Below are 20,618 nucleotides of genomic sequence, written 5' to 3'. Positions count from 1 at the left end.
GCACTCAGGCTCCCAGTTAATAGATTGAGTGACAGCAATCCAGGCTGAAGGATTTCATCCCTACAACACAGGAGGCCATTCGCCCCATCTTACCTGTGCCGGGTCTTTGAAAGGGTCTGCAACATAGACTACCTCACCAATCCAGCAATCCGGCCTGGGTGCGAGAAACAGATCGCGGATCAAACCCAGGACCATACTGGTCCATGTGGCTCAGGTACTGAGCGCTTTGAACAGCGGACCCAGAATCCTATTACACAATGCTAAAAACACGAGAGATACTAAACATAACACTTCAGTTTTTAATTATTTTAATAAGGAATTTATGAAACAACAGAGACACATACATGAGGAAAACAAAATGAGGGAACTCCTCTTCTGACCTACTTTACACTAATACAGCACCAAGAATGTTCTGTGGGTCTACAACAATACAAATTGTATAAAATAATGGGTCTGTCCTTCCACTGTTATAGGAAATGGCAATCGTTGAGCGAGCTATGCCAGTTTCAACCACCTTAAAACAATGAAATGAATAATTTACCTTATTACAAATTTTTAAAAGCTAGATCAGGAGCCAAACAAACAGATAGAATAAAAAAATAGTTTGCTAAAATGGATTTTTTTGGACTTAGAAATCTGATTTGGTCGAGTAATCATACTGTTGGACACTTCAGTAAAAACCATTTGATTCCGACTGTTCTGTATAAACTGGTCATTTTTATTATTTAAAATCGAATGTGATAAGATTAACCAGCAAACCATAAAAGCTCTTATGAAGGTGTACGTGGACGTAAAATATTCTACAAGTGTTTTCCAAATTGCTGCTGAGAATAACTTGCTGCTTTGTCAGAAGCGCTGATGATCCAGGGATCGGACAATCACACGGGGAGCGAGAGCTGTCAGTACTGGCCCCCAGTCTGCTGCTGGAATACGTCGATCGTGTCCTCATCTTCCATCTCCAACTGCAACAACACAAGACAACTGAGAGAGCGGGGCAAGGCCACGCCGGCCGGGCAAGGCCACGCACTGTACTGCAGCTGACACTGGAAATCCTGCACTCCGCCAGTAGTTACAGATTTAATTTTCTCTCTCCCTCAGTATCTCCGGCCTGTGTCGGCACTTCGGTAGAGCTCTCCAATTAGTCTCACTCTCCCGCTCTTTCCTCATAGTCCTGTCATTTGTTCCCCTTCAAGTATTTCTCCAATTTCTTTTGAAAGTTACTATTGAATCTGCTTCCACCGCCCTTCAGGCAGCACATTCCAGATCACAACAACTCACTGCTGAAAATATTTCTCCTCGCCTCCCCCTTTTACCAATCACGTTAAATCTGTGCCCTCTGTTTCTAGTGGCAGAAGAGTCGGTAACCAGTTTCTCCACTATCAATACCGTTCATAACTTTAAACAACGCTGTCAAATCTCCTCTTAATTTCTCTGCTCTAACGAGATCAACCCCAGCTTTTCCAGTCTATTCACAAAACTGAAGTCCATCATCCCTGGTACCATTCTAGTAAATCTCTTCCTCACTAAGGCCTCGACATCCTTCCTAAAGTGCGGTTCCCAGAACTGACCACAATACTCCAGCTGGGGCCGGACCAGCGTTTTATAAAGGTTTAGCATAACGTCCTATCTCTTGTACTCTCTGCCTCTATAAAGCCAAGGATCCCATATGGTTTTTATAAACAGCCTTCTCCTGCCACCATCAACGATTTGTGTACACACCCCCAGGTCTCTCTGCTCCTGCACCCCTTTAAAATTGTACCCTTTAGTTTATATTGCCTCTCCTCATTCTACCGACAAAAATACATCACTTCACATACTCTGTTAAATTTCATCTGCCGTGTGTCTGCCCATTTCACCAGTCCGTCGATGTCCTCTTGAAGTCTGTTGCTGTTCTCCTCATTGTTTACTACATTTCTGAGTTTCGTGTTATTTGCAAACTTTGACATTATGCCCTGAATGCCCAAGTCCAGGTCAGTAATATATATCAAAAAGAGCAGTGGTCCCAATACTGACCGCTGGGGAACGCCGCGGTATACTGCCCTCCAGTCTGAAAAACAACCCTTCACCACTACTCTCTGCTTTCTGTCTCTTAACCAATTTTGTCTCCATGCTGCCAACTGTCCTTCTAATACCATGGGCTTTTATTTTGTTAACAAGTCTATTATCCAATACTTTAATAAAAGCTTTTAGAAAGTCCATAAACACATCAACCCTCTCCGTTACATCAAAGAACTCAATCAAGTTAGTCAAACACAATTTTTTGTTAACAAATCCATGCTGACTTTCATTTATTAGCCCATACTTTTCCCAAGTGCCAATTAATATTGTCCCGGATTATTGTCTCTAAAAGAAATTCCAACCACTGACGTCAGGCTGACTGGCCTGTAGTTGTCGGGTTTACCTCTCTCCCCTTTTTTGAACAGCGATGTAACATTTGCAATCCTCCAGTCCTCCCATATCTAAGGAGGATTAGAAGATTATGGTCAGAAATTCTGCAGTTTCCACCCGTACTCCCCTCAGTAACCTGGGATGCATCCCAGTTGGACCGATAGTCAGTGATTATATTTTCTTTCTCGCTCAGTAGTTAGATTTTATTTTCTCTGTAGTTACAGCTTTTATTTTCTCTCTGATAGGCTAATTAAGCAGAGACCCAAGATTGAACCTGGGACCATTCTTGTCTGTACAGCTCAGTCCAATCCAGCCAGTGAATTTACTCAATGAGTGATTCTGTAGCACTGAGTCTTAGAGTCCACCTCCTTCCCACAGGACGCCAGCACCTCAACAAAGCAACTGCTCTTACTGCAGCCATACAGTCACCTTGCCCTAGAACTCCAGCAAAGTACCTCATCAGCCCCCAAAAATGTATTCTCCAACTGACAGCAGGTAATTACCATGCTCCTAGACCACTAGGACTGGCTGCTAAGGGCTGGTGTTCCGAGGATGGGCAATGGGGTAAAATTGGGCAGCACTTCACTAGCTGCAGTGGTGGGCAAATGGCACAGAGGAGCAAGCTATCCATCCAGCCCCGGCAGCAGAGGAAGAGGTGAGCGCAGTCCTACAGCTGCGACAATACATTACTCAATGAAAGGGATTCACCAATATCTGGAAGTGTCACCACTGCCCACCCGCCTGCCCCCAGGCCTCTACATTCTTCCACTGTGGAGCCTCGTGTCAGGGTCAGGTCATACCTGTGCAGGTGTGTCTGTTTCATTAATCGGCTGTCCATCAAACCGGAATCTGATCTGTCGAATTGCCAAACCCTAGAAATAGGAAAAAGTATGAGAGGCCAGAAAATGAGCAGCGATCAGTAGTTTTACCACCCAACACCGAGATACACCATGGACTGATCGTGGGGCCAGGAACCACAGCTTCTCAATAACTGTGTGATCGGTCTCCCAGGAGCTGCCCTGTGACAGTGTGACAGGACATCAACCCCTGCCTGCTGCCCTCCACACAAGGGAGCCACCAATTTATCTATGTTGTCTGGAGAAGATAATTCCCCACAGGGGTGGTGGGGATTGTTTAAGAGGGAGAACTACAGCGAGTTCTGCTGGCTCCTCTCTGCGGCAGCTCACTGGCAGAGGCCTGGGAACAGGTGCATTTCCCAGATTATTGCAGCGATCGGCAAGTACAGGGAAACAGGTTTGCGTCAAGAAGCAGATGAAAACGGAGAGTACTGAGAAACAATTTATTCTCCAAAAGTGAGCTTTTCATTTTATAAAAATGCTTCCCCCAAAGCGTGGTCTGCCTGGCGCACGGCTCCAAGTGTTGTCAGCGGTGACCATACTTCACACACGTGTCCAGTGGTGAATATCGCTAGTTGCCATTCAATCGTATCACAATCAAGCTCCATCCTGTTCTCATCCAAAGTCCACACACAAATACACTTTGCCGCACTGGTCACTGGCAGTGATCTGGGACAAAATCCCTGGTCTAAATCAGGAGCATTGAGGTCCATTGGAACATATTTTTCCCCCCCAAAAACCTGACAATTGAAAATCCAACAATTCACACTCCTTTTCACTTACTTTATCACCTCAGCTAAGATCAGCTAATTCCGCAGAGCCCGATGTTGAAACCTGGGACCTCCGTCTACCATGTGGCTTAGTACCACACACAGGGAGTACTTACACACTGAGCCAATAGCAGCCATAGAGCTGGCTTTATTTATCTCACCGATTGGTACTAAAACCCTCAATCAATAATGGATTCTGATCACAGGCTGGCTTGACTCCACATTTAACAGGGTCTTTACCTCCAAGCCAGGGATAAGCGCACAGCAACATTTTAAAAAGCTGCTCGCGGCACAGGCCTGATTTACCCTCCAATTCATGGACAATGTCCACTATTCTGTGGGGATGTGAAAGTCAGCTTCAAGTCCGTCTCCAATGCTACAAGCCTTCCAGATTTGTACACTGCAACTCAAGTTCACATACCTGGCGCTCACAGTACGCTTTCATCAGTTTGCTTAGAGGTGTATGCTTTTTGATTTTGAACTGCACAACGGAACCATCTTGGCCTGCCACCTTCAGGTTAATGTGGTCGTTTTCTGATTTCAGCACATCCTGTGGGGAAAAAAGGAATCCAGGGGGTGAGGATGGGCATGAGCACGAGTGGAATCTCTCAGATGGAGTTAGGTAGCAGACACTTCCCAAACCAGAAACGATGGCCAGTCACACCAGTACGATCAACGCGATTACATCACTAAACTGCAGTGCCCCCCAGTGGTTCCGCTGGTAAACCCCGCCTGTAACTAAATCACACCATATCCCAGATTAGCGCAGTTAGCTGCAATCAGCTGGGGTGGCAGTATGAATACATCGAGGTTACAACACCGAAACAGGCCATTCGGCCCAACCAGTCCATGTTAGCCTTTACCCTCCATGTGAGCACATAGTTCTAATCGTCTTTACCCACCCTGTTCCCATATTCCTGCAACCACTTTCCCTTCATCCACCTCTCCAACCTAATCTTCAATGTTAGTGAATTCCACAGCCTCACAACTCTGTGTGAAGAAGTTTCTCCTGCCCTCTGTTCTAAATCTGACATTTAACCTTGTATTTGTGGCCCCTCGTTCTAGACCCTCAACTACGAGAAACAGTTTGCTTCTCTCTCCCCGTCCCATCCTTTCATAAATTCAAACTCTTATCAGATCACCCAATAATCTGCATTGTTCTAAACAAAAAACATTTTGGTGCTGCAATTACATAGAGCCTCCAGCACAGAAACAGGCCATCCGGCTCACCTGGTCCATGCCGGGCTTGGTTCCCCAGCCACAACGGACAGTAAGAGACCGACGACAGGTCCAAAGCAGACCCTTCCCGAGCAGCGGTGGCTGGAGCCGACCGACGGCAGAGAGAGAGCCGGGCAGCGTCGACGGGGTAAGAAAGAGGGTGAAGAGAGCAGGGCGCAGCCGGGGGTTGATCACCGAGCGGCGTCGAGGAAAAATACTGCAAACCGGAGAGAGGGTAAGAAACAGCCGGGTTCTAGACTGAGCAGCGTCGACAAATATCAAAAGAACGCGCGGAGCACAGCCAGGGATCACGGGCTGATCAGGGTCCGCGGGGCGAAGCAAGGGGAGACGCCATTGAGCCGCGGAGAAGCAGGGAGAGCGCGGGAGGCGCCATTGAGCTGCGGAGAAGCAGGGAGCGCGCGGGAAGCGCCAATGAGCCGCGGAGAAGGAAGAGCGCGGGAGACGCCATTTTGCGAAGACGGGCGAGCGCGGGAAGGAAAGCACGGGAGACGCCATTTTGTGCCAGCGGAGAAGAAGGGGAAGCGCGGGAGGCGCCATTGGGGATAGTTAACGCACAACCAAGGATGCCGAAGAGTGGCAGTATCTCTACGTTCGACAATGAAGTCGAAGATTGGGCGACATATGTGGAACGTATTGAGGTGTACTGCAGGGCGAATGAAGTGCCAGATGCTAATAAAGCACTGGTTCTGTTAAATTCCATGGGTGCAAAAACTTATGGGTTACTGCGAAATCTAATAACCCCAGAGAAGCCGGTAAACAAGAATTTTGAAAGCATAGTAGAAATCCTACAGGACCACTTAAACCCCACACCGCTGCTGATAGCAGAACGATTTAAGTTCCATAAAAGGAACCAACACAAAGACGAAAGCAATGCTGAGTACCTAACGGAACTGCGGAAGCTATTGAAATACTGCCAGTTTGGAGCGGGACTAGCAGACACGTTAAGGGACAAGTTTGTGTGTGGGCTACAAAGTGAAGGAACCCAGAAACGGCTTCTATCAGAAAAGGACCTTATGCTGAACAAAGCTTTCAATATGGCAGTATCACACGAAGCAGCCGCAAGGGGCGCTGCAGAGATACAACGGAGACCGCAAGAATACGGCACCAACGAAATGTCCTATGGAACAGGGAAGTACTATCGCTGCGGCAGAACAACACATGACCAGAAAGATTGTTGGTTCAAGGACCAAGTGTGCAGACAGTGTGGGAAAGCAGGACACATAGTAAGAGTCTGCAGGTCTGGGAAGAAAACCAACAGTAAGAAATCTCCATAGGAGAAGTACAAAAAGGTACACCAGGTGATGGACAGTGGTTCAGACGAACAGAAAAGTGACACAGACTCCGGAAGCAAGGAGCTGGGTTGTCTGAAACTACATAATGTAACCGAAATGGAGGATCACCAGACTATCTGGGTTATACTCAAGATAGACGGAGTCCAAGTGGAAATGGAATTGGACACAGGGTCAGCTCTAACAATCATAAATCAAAGAGACTACAAGCGGCTATTTTCACACATACCCTTGAAAGCTACAGAAATTGTCTTGAAGACGTATACGGGGCAAAAAGTCTACCCCAAAGGAAAAATAAGGGTGAAAGTGACATATAAAGGTCAGGAAATACCTAAAATGGATATATATGTATTGCCAAATGGAGGACCACCACTGCTAGGACGTGAATGGATCCGGAAGATACATTTAGATTGGCATTCCATACAGGCACTGAAGGTGGAGGCCAAAAAGGATGACGACGTCACACCTGGACGACTGTCAAAAATGCTAACTGACGCAAAAGAAGTGTTCCAGGAGGGATTAGGAACACTAAAAGGAATAACAGCAACAATTAAAATAGAGGATAATGCAAGCCCAAAGTTTCTGAAGGCCAGACCAGTGCCTTATGCGATCAGACCAGCGGTTGAAGCAGAGCTGGAAGGGTTGGAACGTTCAGGAGTACTGTCCAAAGTGGACTGGAGCGAGTGGGCTACACCCATCATTCCTGTAATGAAGAGGTCATTGAGTAATACGCCTGGGGAACCAAAGGTGGTCCGCATCTGTGGGGATTTTAAGGTGACAGTGAACCCAGTCCTTCACATGGTGCAATATCCGCTTCCACGAATTGAGGATATTTTTGCCTCGCTATCTGGTGGTAAACACTTCACCAAAATTAATCTAGCCCAGGCGTACTTGCAAATGGAGGTAGAAGAAGCTTCGAAACATTACCTTACGATCAACACCCATAAAGGTCTCTATCAATACAACCGGCTGGTGTTTGGAGTAGCCTCGGCTCCGGCTATCTGGCAAAGGGCGATGGATCAGGTCCTGCAAGGGATTCCAGGGACCCAGTGTTATTTGGACGACATCTTGGTCACGGGCGAAAATGACGGTGATCACCTCACTAACTTGGAGAAGGTGCTCGCCAGATTAAAGGAATATGGGCTACGAGCTAATCGCCACCAGTGCGAGTTTTTCCAGAAACAGATCTCTTATTGCGGCCATGTCATCGATGAAGAGGGATTACATAAGTCCCCTGACAAGATTGAGGCAGTAGTCAAGGCTCCAGCACCGGAAAATGTGTCACAACTGAGGTTGTTCCTCGGGCTGGTAAACTATTACCACAAGTTCTTACCAAATTTGTCTACGGTATTACACCCGCTGAACACCCTACTGCAAACAGGGGTACCATGGAAGTGGGATGACGAACGTAGGTGAGCTTTCCAGAAGTGTAAAGAGTTGATCACATCAAAAGAGGTGTTGGCCCATTTCAACCCAGCACTGCCAATTCGTTTGGCATGTGATGCATCACCCTACGGCACTGGAGCGGTGCTGTCGCACAAATTCCCAGACGGGTTGGAGAGGCCAGTAGGCTTTGCGTCTCGGTCACTAACCTCAGCCGAGCGCAACTACGCCCAGATTGACAGGGAGGCCCTCAGCCTAGTATGGGGAGTAAAAAAATTCAACCATTATCTGCATGGGCAGAAGTTCACCTTGCTGACTGACCACCAACCACTTGTCTCCATCTTTAATCCTAAGAAGGGCGTGCCAGCAATGACTGCACAGTGGTTACAAAGATGGTCCCTGTTTCTAGGGGCGAATCAATATGAAATAGAATATAAAGGCATGAAACAGCATGGGAACGCTGATGGGCTATCGCGCCTGCCACTGCCTACGGTGGAGGAAGCACCAGCAGTGGACCCTATCGAGATATTTTATTCGTCGATAATTGAACGATTGCCAGTAACAAACGCGGATATAGAGGAGACCCGCAATGATCCGACGCTGTCACGGGTATATGAATTGACGGTGAGGGGATGGCCAACACATGGCGACTCACTGTTGCCAGCATTCTCATCCAGAAGAGAACAGCTGTCAGTATGCCAGGGGACAGTGATGTGTGGATCCCGAGTGGTAATTCCACCCAAGTTAAGGGAGAGAGTGCTAAAGGAGCTACATGAAGGTCATCTGGGGGGAGTGAAAATGAAAAGCCTTGCTAGGGTTTACGTGTGGTGGCCGGGAATCGATCAACAAATCGAAGACCTAACCAGGAGCTGCTTAGGATGCCAGAAGGTCCAAAATGCACCACCACATGCCCCTCTACACCCATGGGAGTGGCCCTCCTCTCCATGGCAACGGGTGCACATTGATCTCGCTGGTCCATTCATGGACTCAATGTTCTTAATAGCAGTGGATGCTCATTCAAAGTGGCCTGAGGTGATAAAGATGTCTTCAACCACTACAGAGAAAACGATTGCAGTCCTACGGACCATATTTGCCAGAAACGGTTTGCCAGAGCAGATCTGCTCTGATAATGGACCACAGTTTGTGTCCGACGAGTTCTAAAAATTCATGAAAAGGAATGGGGTAAGGCATTACACATCCGCCCCGTATCATCCAGCCACCAATGGATTGGCTGAGAGGTTCGTACAAACCTTTAAGGCGGCGATAAAGGCCATGTGCGACGAGGAAATTCCACTACAGCATAAGATGGACAATTTCTTATTAGCCTACCGAAACGCGACATGCAGTTACCAACCAGACCCCGGCCATGATGTTCTTTAACCGAAGGTTGAGATCTCGTCTGGACTTGCTCAGACCAAATGTGCAAAGAAATGTTGAGGACAAACAATTCCAGCACATCAACGAGAAGCCGACAAGGAGCTTCAATGTAGGGCAACCAGTCTTGGCCCGTGACTATCGAACAGAGAAGTGGCAACCCGGAACGATATGTACAAGGCAGGGGCCATTAATGTACACAGTGGATGTCGGGGAGAACATTGTGAGACGCCACGTCGATCAGATCTTAGCGTCACAGGAAGGCGTCAACCCCATGTCTCGAGTACCTGGGGATGAACCCGACATACCGGTAGCATCTACTTCAGACCCAGTAGCAGTGGAACCCGATGAACTACCTGATGAAAAGGGGTCAGAATCGCCTCTGCACCAAGAACAAGAACCTCCGGAAAGGCGCTATCCCGAAAGGGTCAGGAAGCCGCCCCAAAGACTGAATCTATAAATGGACTTTTGTTATTGAATGTACATGTAAAAATGTAATTGTTATTTGAATATTAAGGGGGTATTATTAATCTAAAAAGGGAGGAATTGTAGTGTATGTGCTTTAAGTCAGAACTACTTTTTACAGCTCCTGTATACTGTAGTACCGGCAGTGACCACACCGGTATATAAGCTGTGCGCATGCCTCTGTACCCCAGTCTAGAAATTACCCTCCTCCAGTAAAGACCTGTTATTTGTTTATGTACAGCATCCGTGTAATTACTTATCCACTGAACCACGGATCTAACACCGTGCAGGCTGCTCACCAGCTGTTGACGCTGGAAATACCACACCACACGTGACAGTGGTCGTGCAGCAAATTTAAAGGGACCGCACACAAAAAAAATTTAGAGGGAACATTGGTTGTAGAAAAAAGACATTATGCAACAGACAGCATTCCTCAGAAAATGCACCATTCCCCAGTCCCTTCCCAGGCCTCTGTCAAGCTCTGCTGTGTAGCCATCCACAATAGAATCCTCATTTTCAGTGGGGAAATATTTGTCCTCCATTTGACTTCACCCCAAGGACATAGGCAGAGATCTTGTAGCCACTGAGGTCTCACGATGGCAGTGGTGGGAATTTTTTAAATTATTCATTCACAGGATGTGGGCGTCGCTGGCAAGGCCGGCATTTATTGCCCATCCCTAGTTGCCCTCAAGAAGGTGGTGGTGAGCCGCCATCTTGAACCGCTGCAGTCCGTGTGGTGAAGGTGCTCCCACAGTGCTGTTAGGGAGGGAGCTCCAGGATTTTGACCCAGCGACGATGAAGGAACGGCAATATATTTCCAAGTCAGGGTGGTGTGTGACTTGGAGGGGGTGGTGTCCCCATGCGCCTGCTGCCCTTGTCCTTCTAGGCAGTAGAGGTCCCAGGCGGTTAAGAAGGCAAATGGTATGCTGGCCTTCATAGTGAGAGGGTTTGAGTACAGGAACAAGGATGTCTTGCTGCAGTTGTACAGGGCCTTGGTGAGACCACATCTTGAGTAGTGTGCGCAGTTTTGGTCACCTTATCTGAGGAAGGATATTCTTGCCATGGAAGGAGTTCAGCGAAGATTCACCAGGCTGATACCTGGGATGGCAGGAATGACGTATTAGGAGAGATTGGGTCGATTGGGCTTATACTTGCTGGAGTTTAGAAGAATGAGGGGATCTCATTGAAACTTATAAAATTCTGACAGGACTGGACAGACTAGATGCAGGAAGGATGTTCCCGACGGTCGGGGAGTCCAGAACCAGGGGTCACAGTCTAAGGATAAGGGGTAGGCCATTTAGGACAAAAATGAGGAGGAATTTCTTCACCCAGAGAGTGGTGAATGTTGTATCCGTGTATTAATGGAGACACGGAATGCAGAAGTTGGTTTAACAGGTGTTTACTGAACAAAGTCTGGAGGTGAACTAAAAGATACAAGACACTATACAGGCTTATATACCCGAGTGGTCACTACCGGTATTACAGTACACAGGGGCTCTTGAAGGTACATACACTACAATTCCTCCCCTTTTAGATAATTAGTACATAACATTTTAAGTAATCATTAATTAACATGTTTACAAGAACAATAATCGACACATTTGCTGCAGTTAATCAATTATAAGTCCTCTGGGCTGGAAAGAAACTTGCAGTGGGAGGGGGTGGATCCAGTCGTCATGGTCCATGTTGGTACAAACGACATAGATAGGACTAGGAAGCCGGTTCTGTTAAAGGAGTATGAGCAGCTAGGGGTCAAATTAAAAAACAGAACCTCAAGGGTAATAATCTCTGGATTATTACCTGAGCCACGAGCGAATTTGGCTAGGACAAATAAAATAAGAGAGTTAAATGCGTGGCTCAAAGACTGGTGTGGGAGAAATGGGTTTTGCTTCCTGGGACACTGGCACCAGTACTGGGGCAGGAGGGAGCTGTTCCGTTGGGACGGGCTTCACTTGGCCAGTGCTGGGACTAGAGTCCTGGCGGATCATATAACTAGGGCTGTAGAGAGGGCTTTAAACTAACTAGTGGGGGGGGAGGTTCCTAGAGAACAAATAATAAAAATGACAACAGAGAAGGTCATAGACTTAGGTAGCAGTGGGGAAATTAAAAACCAGAGCGTGTCAGGAAGGGGCAGAAGGTATGGAGTAAAAGGTAAAGTAATAAAAAGGGCAAAAGCAGGAACTAAGTGTCACAAAACACATCTGAAAGTTCTCTATCTGAATGCACGTAGCATTCGTAACAAAATAGACGAGTTAATGGCACAAATAGCTACATATGGGTATCATCTTGTGGCCATTACAGAAACATGGCTGCAGGGTGACAATGCCTGGGAACTAAACATACCAGGTTATTTAACAATCAGGAAGGACAGGCAGGAAGGAAGGGGAGGTGGGGTGGCTATGTTAATAAAGGAAGGAATCACTAATACAGAGAAATGATATTGGGTCAAAAGATCAGGATAATGAAACAGTTTGGGTGGAGATAAGGAATAATAAGGGGAAAAAAACACTAGTGGGCGTAGTCTATAGGCCTCCGAACAGTCGCAACTCGGTTGGACGGAGTATCAATCAGGAAATAGTTGAGGCTTGTAATAAGGGAACATCTATAATTATGGGGGATTTTAACCATCATATTAATTGGACAAATCAAATTGGGCAGGGCTGCCTTGAGGATGAGTTCATTGAGTGTATTAGGGATGGGTTTCTTGAGCAGTATGTAACTGAACCGACCAGAGGGCAAGCAACCTTAGATCTGGGCCTGTGTAACGAGACAGGATTAATTAAAAATGTCCTAGTAAAGGATCCCCTTGGAATGAGTGACCATAACATGGTTGAATTCCATATTCAATTAGAGGGTGAGGAGGCTGTATCGCAAACAAGCGTGCTAAGCTTGAATAAAGGAGACTATGAAGGTATGAGAGCGGAATTGAGTAGAGTGGATTAGGAAAATAGATTAAAGGGTAAGACGATACATGATCAGTGGTGTACATTTAAGGAGTTATTTTACAACTTCCAAAAAATATATATTCCACTAAGAAAAGGGTGTAAAAGACAGCCATCCATGGCTAAGTAAAGAAATTAAGGATAGTATTCGACTAAAAACAAGGGCATATAAGGTAGCCAAATCTAGTGGGAGGATAGAGGATTGGGAAAATTTTAAAAGATAGCAAAAAATAACAAAAAGATTGATTAAGAAAGGGAAGATAGATTATGAAAGTAAATTAGCAAAAAATATAAAAACAGATAGTAAGAGTTTTTATAGTTATATAAAAAGAAAAAGGGTGGCTAAAGTAAATGTTGGTCCCTTAGAGGATGAGACCGGGAAATTAATGGTGGGAAATATGGAGATGGCAAAAACACTGAATGAATATTTTGTATCAGTCTTTACAGTAGAGGACACCAAGAATATCCCAACACTGGACAAGCAGGGGGCTATGGGGGGGGGGGGAGGAGATAAACACGATCAAAATCACTAAGAAAGTGGTACTCGGTAAAATAATGGGACACAAGGCGGATAAATCACCTGGACCTGATGGCTTACATCCTAGGGTCTTGAGGGAAGTGGCGGTAGGGATTGTGGATGCATTGGTAATAATCTTCCAAAACTCCCTGGACTCAGCAAAGGTCCCGGCAGACTGGAAAACTGCTAATGTAACACCCTTATTTAAAAAGGGCAGTAGACAGAAGGCTGGAAACTATAGACCGGTTAGCCTAACATCTGTGGTAGGTAAAATTTTGGAGTCCATTATTAAGGAGACAGTAACAGGACATTTGGATAATCATAATTTAATAAGACAAAGTCAGCATGGTTTTATGAAGGGGAAGTCATGTTTGACAAATTTGCTGGAGTTCTTTGAGGAAGTAACATATAGGGTGGATAAAGGTGAACCAGTGGACGTAGTGTATTTAGACTTCCAAAAGGCATTTGACAAGGTGCCACACAAAAGATTATTGCTTAAGGTAAAAAATCACAGGATTGGGGGTAATATTCTGGCATGGATAGAGGATTGGCTATCTAACAGAAGGCAGAGAGTTGGGATAAATGGTTCATTCTCAGACTGGCAATCAGTAACCAGTGGTGTTCCGCAGGGGTCAGTGCTGGGTCCCCAACTCTTTACAATCTATATTAACGATGTGGAGGAGGGGACCGAGTGTAACATATCAAAGTTTGCAGATGATACTAAGATGGGAGGGAAAGTAGTGAGTGAGGAGGACATAAAAAACCTGCAAGGGGACATAGACAGGCTAAGTAAGTGGGCAGAGATTTGGCAGATGGAATACAATACTGGAAAGTGTGAGATTATGCACTTTGGCAGGAAAAATTGTAGAGCAAGTTATTATCTTAATGGCAAGAAACTGGAAAGTACTGAAGTACAAAGGGATCTGGGGGTCCTGGTGCACGAAACTCAAAGGTTAGTATGCAGGTGCAGCAAGTGATTAAGGCCAATGGAATGTTGGCTTTCATTGCTAGGGGGATAGAATATAAAAATAGGGAGGTATTGCTTCAGTTGTACAAGGTATTGGTGAGACCGCACCTGGAATACTGCATACAGTTTTGGTGTCCATACTTAAGAAGACATACTTGCTCTCGAGTCAGTACAAAGGTGGTTCACTCGGTTAATCCCGGGGATGAGGGGATGGACATATGAGGAGAGGTTGAGTAGATTGGGACTCTACTCATTGGAGTTCAGAAGAATGAGAGGCGATCTTATTGAAACATATAAAATTGTGAAGGGGTTGGATCGGGTGGATGCAGGGAGGATGTTCCAGATGATGGGTGAAACTAGAACTAGGGGGCATAGTCTTAGAATAAGGGGCTGCTCTTTCAAAACTGAGATGAGGAGGAACTACTTCACTCAGAGGGTGGTAGGTCCATGGAATATGCTGCCCCAAAAAGCTGTCGAAGCTACATCATTACATAAATTTAAAACAGAAATAGAGAGTTTCCTAGAAGAAAAGGGAATTAAGGGTTACGGGGAGCGGGCAGGAATTTGGACATGAGTCTAGGTTCGGATCGGTCAGGCCCTGTGGGTAGCGGAGCGGGCCCAGGGGCAGTGTAGCCTGATCCTGCTCCTGTTTCGTGTGTCTAATTCTGTTAGATTCAGGAGATAGTCCTGTCATAGTGGATTGGCGGTTAGGATCAGATCAGCCATGATCTTATTGAATGGCGGAGCAGGCTCGAGGGGCCAATTGGCCTACTCCTGCTCCTATTTCTTATGTTCTTATGTCTCTCTGGAGGCTTCCTGACTCGGTCCGGATAACGCCTCGGTGGTGTAGTCGTTTTTGGTGGTGTAGTAGGTTCTTTTGGCAAGGTCGATTCGGCTTGAATGCCAGTGTCGGGTTCATCTGGTTCCAGTATCACCGGATCGGAGGTAGATACTATGGGTATCTCTGCTTCATCATTAGGCGTATAGAGTTGTGGTGTAGGTTGTCCCTTTTCGGATGACTGTATGATCTGGTCAGCATGGCGCCTTATTATGCTTTCTCCAATGTCCACGGTATACATCAGTGGTCCTAGTCGTGTGCAAATAGTTCCAGGCTGCCATTTCTCGGTACGGTAGTCCCGGGCCAAAACTTGTTGACCTATCTGGAAGGTTCTAGTTGGCCTTTCATTCATGCCTTGAAATTGCCGGTTCTCTACGTCCCTTCTGATGTTTGGCTTGATCAAATCCAGCCAGCATCTTAGTCTTCTATTGAAAAACATCATGGCGGGAGTTTGGTTTGTAACCACGTGTTGCATTCCTGTATGCAAACAAGAAGTTATCTACCTTATGTTGTAGATTTAAGTCTTCATTACCCATGGCCTTCTTGAAGGTCTGGACAAACCTTTCAGCTAATCCATTGGTGGCGGGATGGTATGGGGCGGACGTGTAGTGCTTAACCCCATTGTTTTTTTAAGAACTTCCTGAATTCTTCGGACACAAATTGCGGTCCATTATCAGAACAGATCTGTTCAGGCAGCCCATTCCTGGCAAATATGGTCCTTAATACTGTGATGGTTTTTTCCGTGGTGGTGGAGGACATCTTTATTACCTCCGGCCACTTGGAGTGTGCATCCACCGCGATTAAGAACATTGAGTCCATAAATGGACCAGCAAAGTCGATATGTACCCTTTGCCATGGAGATGAGGGCCACTCCCATGGATGTAGAGGGGCTTGTGGTGGGGCGTTTTGGACCTTCTGGCATCCTAGACAGCTCTTGGTCATTTCTTCAATGTCTCCATCGATACCTGGCCACCACACAAACGCTCTGGCTAGGTTCTTCATTTTCACTCCACCCAGATGCCCCTCGTGAAGCTCCTTTAGCACTTTATCCTGGAGTTTGGGTGGAATCACCACTCTGGATCCACACATCAAGGTTCCTCGGCACACTGACAGCTGTTCTCTTCTTTGCGAGAATGCTGGCAACAGTGGTTCGCCATGTGCTGGCCATCCCTTCACCGTTAAATCGTAGACTCGAGAGAGAGTCGGGTCATTTCTCGTTTCCTTTTCAATGGTAGAATTTGTTACTGGTAGACATTCCACTATGGTTGAGTGGAACATCTCCACTGGGTCCACTGTAGGTGCCTCTTCTACCGTTGGCAACGGTAGGCACGATAAACCGTCAGCATTCCCATGCTGTTTTGATCCTTTGTATTCTATGTCATATTGGTGTGCCCCTAGGAAAAGGGACCACCTCTGTAGCCTTTGCGCTGTCATAATGGGAACGCCCTTTTTAGGGTTGAATATGGAGACGAGGGGTTGATGGTCAGTCAATAAGGTAAATTTTTGTCCGTGTAGGTAATGGTTGAATTTCTTCACTCCCCACACCAGGCTGAGTGCTTCCCTGTCGATCTGGGCGTAGTTACGCTCCGCTGAGTTCAATGAGCGTGACGCAAAAGCTATCGGCCGCTCCGAGCCTTCAGTGAATCTATGCGATAATACCACTCCTACGCCGTAAGGGGATGCATCGCACGCCAGTCTGATTGGCAGTGATGGGTTGTAATGAGCCAACACTTCCTTGGACGTGATCAAGCCTTTGCATTTATGGAAGGCACGTTTACAGTCTTCGCTCCATTTCCAAATTACTCCCGTTTGTAGCAGTTCATTAAGAGGGTGCAGAAGAGTTGACAAGTTCGGTAAAAATTTATGATAGTAATTTATCAATCCCAGGAACGACCTTAATTGTGAGACATTTTCAGGTGCTGGGGCTTTTATGACCGCTTCAATTTTTTCAGGTGACTTATGCAACCCTTCTTCGTTAATTATATGGCCACAATATATTTGTTTCTGGAAAAATTCGCACTTGGGGCGATTTGCTCGTAGGCCCCGTTCTCTCAGCCTCGTGAGCACCTGCTCCAAATTGGCAAGGTGCTCGTTGTCATTTTCTCCCGTTACAAGGATGTCGTCTAGGTAGCATTGAGTCCCCGGAATCCCTTGGAGGACTTGCTCCATAGCTCTTTGCCAGATAGCTGGAGCTGATGCTACTCCGAAAACCAGTCGATTGTACTGGTACAGGCCTTTGTGTGTGTTTATCGTGAGATACTTTTTAAGAGGCCTCCTCAACCTCCATCTGTAGATATGCCTGTGCCAAGTCAATTTTGGTGAAACGTTTCCCTCCGGATAGTGAGGCGAAAATATCTTCTATCCTCGGAAGAGGGTACTGTGCCGTATGAAGGACCGGGTTTACAGTCACCTTGAAGTCCCCACAGATGCGAATTTTTCTCTGTTCTTCAGATTTATCATTATTCAACGTTTTCTTCATGACCGGGACGATGGGTGTTGCCCACTCGCTCCAATCTACCTTGGATAATACGCCTGCTTTTTCCAAATTCTCCAGCTCTGCCTCGACTGCTGGACGAATTGCGTATGGCACCGGCCTTGCCTTAAAAAACTTGGGAATTGCCGCATCTTCCACTTTTATTGAGGCGGTGACGCCTTTCAAGGTTCCTAGTTCCTGTTGAAACACTTCCTTGGCGTTGGCCAAGATGTCTTTTAATCGTTCAGGTATGACGTCATCATTTTTTTTCTTACTGGTCACCGTCAGTGCCTGAATGGAGTGCCAGTCTAAACGTATCTTCCTGATCCATTCACGTCCCAACAGCGGTGGACCACCATCTTGTAGAACGTATAAATACAACTTCTGTATTTCCTTGCCGTTGTATACAACAGGCACCCTTATTTTCCCTCTGGGGTATACTTTCTGCCCCGTATATGTCTTCAAGATAATGGATGTGTCTTTCAAAGGTATATGCGGAAATAGCCGCTCGTAATCCCGTCGACTTATGACGGTCAGAGCTGATCCTGTATCTAGCTCCATTTTAACTGGGGACCCCGCTATCGTGAGGGTAACCCAAATGGTCTGGTAATCTTCTTTGGCAATTACATTATGTAATTTGAGACAGCTTAGTCTCTTGTTTCCGGAGTCGCTATCGCTCTTCTGGTCTTCGGAGCTACTGTCCGTCTTCATTTGTACCTTTCTGTACTTTTCCTTATTGATTTTTTTTTGCAGTCAGTGGATTTTTTTGTTTCCAGATCGGCATACACGTGCAATGTGTCCCATCTTTCCGCATTGCCTGCATGCTTTGTCCTTGAACCGGCAGTCCCTCTGGTCATGGGTGGATCTGCCGCAGCGATAACATCTCTCGAAACCTCATGTCATTTCATGGGTGCCGAAGTCCTGTGGCTTTTGCTGTATCTCTGCAGCTCCTCTTGCTGCTGCTTCGTATGATACAGCCATACTGAAAGCCTTGTCCAGTGTCAAATCTTTCTCAGAAAGTAACCTTTTCTGTGTTCCTTCACTTAGGAGACCGCAGACGAATTTGTCTCGTAGAGAATCTGCCAGTCCTGCCCCGAATTGGCAGTGCTTTGACAGCTTTCTTAATTCGGTGAGGTAATCAGCGTTACTTTCATTCTTGTGCTGATTCCTCCCGAAGAATTTGAATCGTTCCGCTATCAGCAGCAGTGTTGGGTTTAAGTGCTCCTGTAGGGTATCAACAATCTCCTTAAAATTCTTGTCCATCGGTTTGGCTGGAGTGATTAAGTTTCGTAACAGCCCGTATGTACTTGCGCCCATCAGATTTAGAAGTACCGATGCCTTTTTATCATCCTCTACTTCATTCGCTGTGCAATATACCTCCACTCTTTCCACATGTGGTCCAATCTTCTATATTACTATCGAAAGCAGTAATATTGCCAGTCTTAGGCATCCTGAAAATCAAAAATGGCGCCTCCCGCGCTTTCCTTTCTTCCCTGCCGAGAAAAAATGGCGCCTCCCGCGCTTTCCCGCCGCTGCCGACAACGCTGTTCTCCGCGGTTTTTATTTACACAGATATTTTTAATAGTTGGAGACTCGTTCCCGCCGGACTCTCTGGGATTTTTCCCTCCCTCTGCTTGGTCCGAACGCCGACCTGCTTTGCAGCGCCGGCCGTCTCCCGAGTGCTCCACCCTCCGTCTCTGTTTGCCTCCGCCTTCCGACTCGCTGCTCGGCCCCGCTGCAGAGGCACCCGATCGAGCCCCAGCCCGCCGCCCAGGAAGGATTAGTGCAGTATCTGCCACCAGCCCGGCTAGCTGGTGAAACCACAGTTTTGTGTTTTTTCTTCTTCGACCTTCATCTGAGGAATCGATCTCCTTGAGGTGCTGCCGAATTGCAGGTAAGTCCGTTTCCAATTCGTCACCACTGTTGTATCCGTGTGTTAATGGAGACACGGAATGCAGGAGTTGGTTTAACAGGTGTTTACTGAACAAAGTCTGGAGGTGAACTAAAAGATACAAGACGCTATACAGGCTTATATACCCGAATGGTCACTACCGGTATTACAGTACACAGGGGCTCTTAAAGGTACATACACTACAGTGAACCTGTGGAATTCTCTACCACAGAAGGCAGTAGAGGCCAATTCATTAAATATATTCAAGAAGGAGTTGGATATATTTCTTAAGGCTAAAGGGATCAAGGGGTATGGGGAGAAAGCAGGGACTGGGTACTGAAATTGGATGATCAGCCATGATCGCATTGAATGGCGGAGCAGGCTCGAGGGACCGAATGGCCTACTCCTGCTCCTATCTTCTATGTTTGGGATCCATGTCGAATGTAAAAAGCATCCAGTGCTATAGCAAGTACAGATCGTGTCCTTCCAAACTTGGGTTGGGTCTGGAGAGAGCACGTTGAGCTGTGTAACACTGGATTACAGTGCTGGTGGGTACAGGTCTGTCACAATAACACTAGGGTACAGTACTGGTGAGCACTGATGGTATCGGTGATGGGATCAACCAGAGATGATTAATTAAGTGCCTCCTACAAGCATATTGCTTTAGGTGGCATTTTTGCTAAAGCGCATTAGCACACCCATGCTAAATAACCCGCAAGACAAAACTACATGTAGGAACGGAAGGGCCTATGTCAATGTCCTACTACTGCATGCCACAGTACAGGAAAGCTGGTACTCAAACTTTTCTCCTTCAATTCAACATGTTTTCATTCAACAAGCAGGCTGCATTTACAGTAAATCAATCACAGGAGAACTTATATTACAGCACAAACTTGTCATCGACTCCTTTAGTAACTCTAACCTAGACCAAACATTGTTTTCTTGCCAAACTATCACTGACAAGTTGCAATACAACTGACACCCAAAGATTATTGTGAGCACTATGAAGAATTACAGCAGCAGGATAATTCGATAAAAGCATTCCAATAAACAACTCGCATTTATATAGCGCCTATAACGTAGTAAAACCCACGACAAGGCTGCGAATTAAGCTGATGATATCCAAGGACCTCATACCAATACTGGACATTTTATTCCAAATATCCAGTATTATATCAGACAGAAAGCATGCAGCCAACAGGTTCTTTCTGAACAGTGCATAGAA

General features: G+C 46.3%; 1 protein-coding gene across 1 annotated transcript in view; it reads right to left on the bottom strand.

The window, feature by feature from the left end:
• Window positions 1-291: 291 nt before the first annotated feature.
• The window catches only part of LOC147102559 (small ubiquitin-related modifier 3), a 35,653-nt gene continuing 15,326 nt past the window's right edge, over window positions 292-20,618 (bottom strand). Inside the window, exons 2-4 of the mRNA XM_085963207.1 lie at window positions 4,437-4,565; window positions 3,189-3,260; window positions 292-962 (exon numbers count right to left, since the gene is read on the bottom strand). Of these exons, the coding sequence (XP_085819333.1) occupies window positions 900-962; window positions 3,189-3,260; window positions 4,437-4,565 (264 nt within the window). The 3' untranslated portion in view covers window positions 292-899. The remainder of the gene's footprint in view (window positions 963-3,188; window positions 3,261-4,436; window positions 4,566-20,618) is intronic.

This window comes from Somniosus microcephalus, chromosome 21, assembly GCF_052327205.1.
Source record: "Somniosus microcephalus isolate GS21.2 chromosome 21, FLI_Smic_1.0, whole genome shotgun sequence".
In the NCBI taxonomy this organism is placed as follows: domain Eukaryota; kingdom Metazoa; phylum Chordata; class Chondrichthyes; order Squaliformes; family Somniosidae; genus Somniosus; species Somniosus microcephalus.
This window is presented reverse-complemented; position numbering and strand designations above follow the sequence as displayed.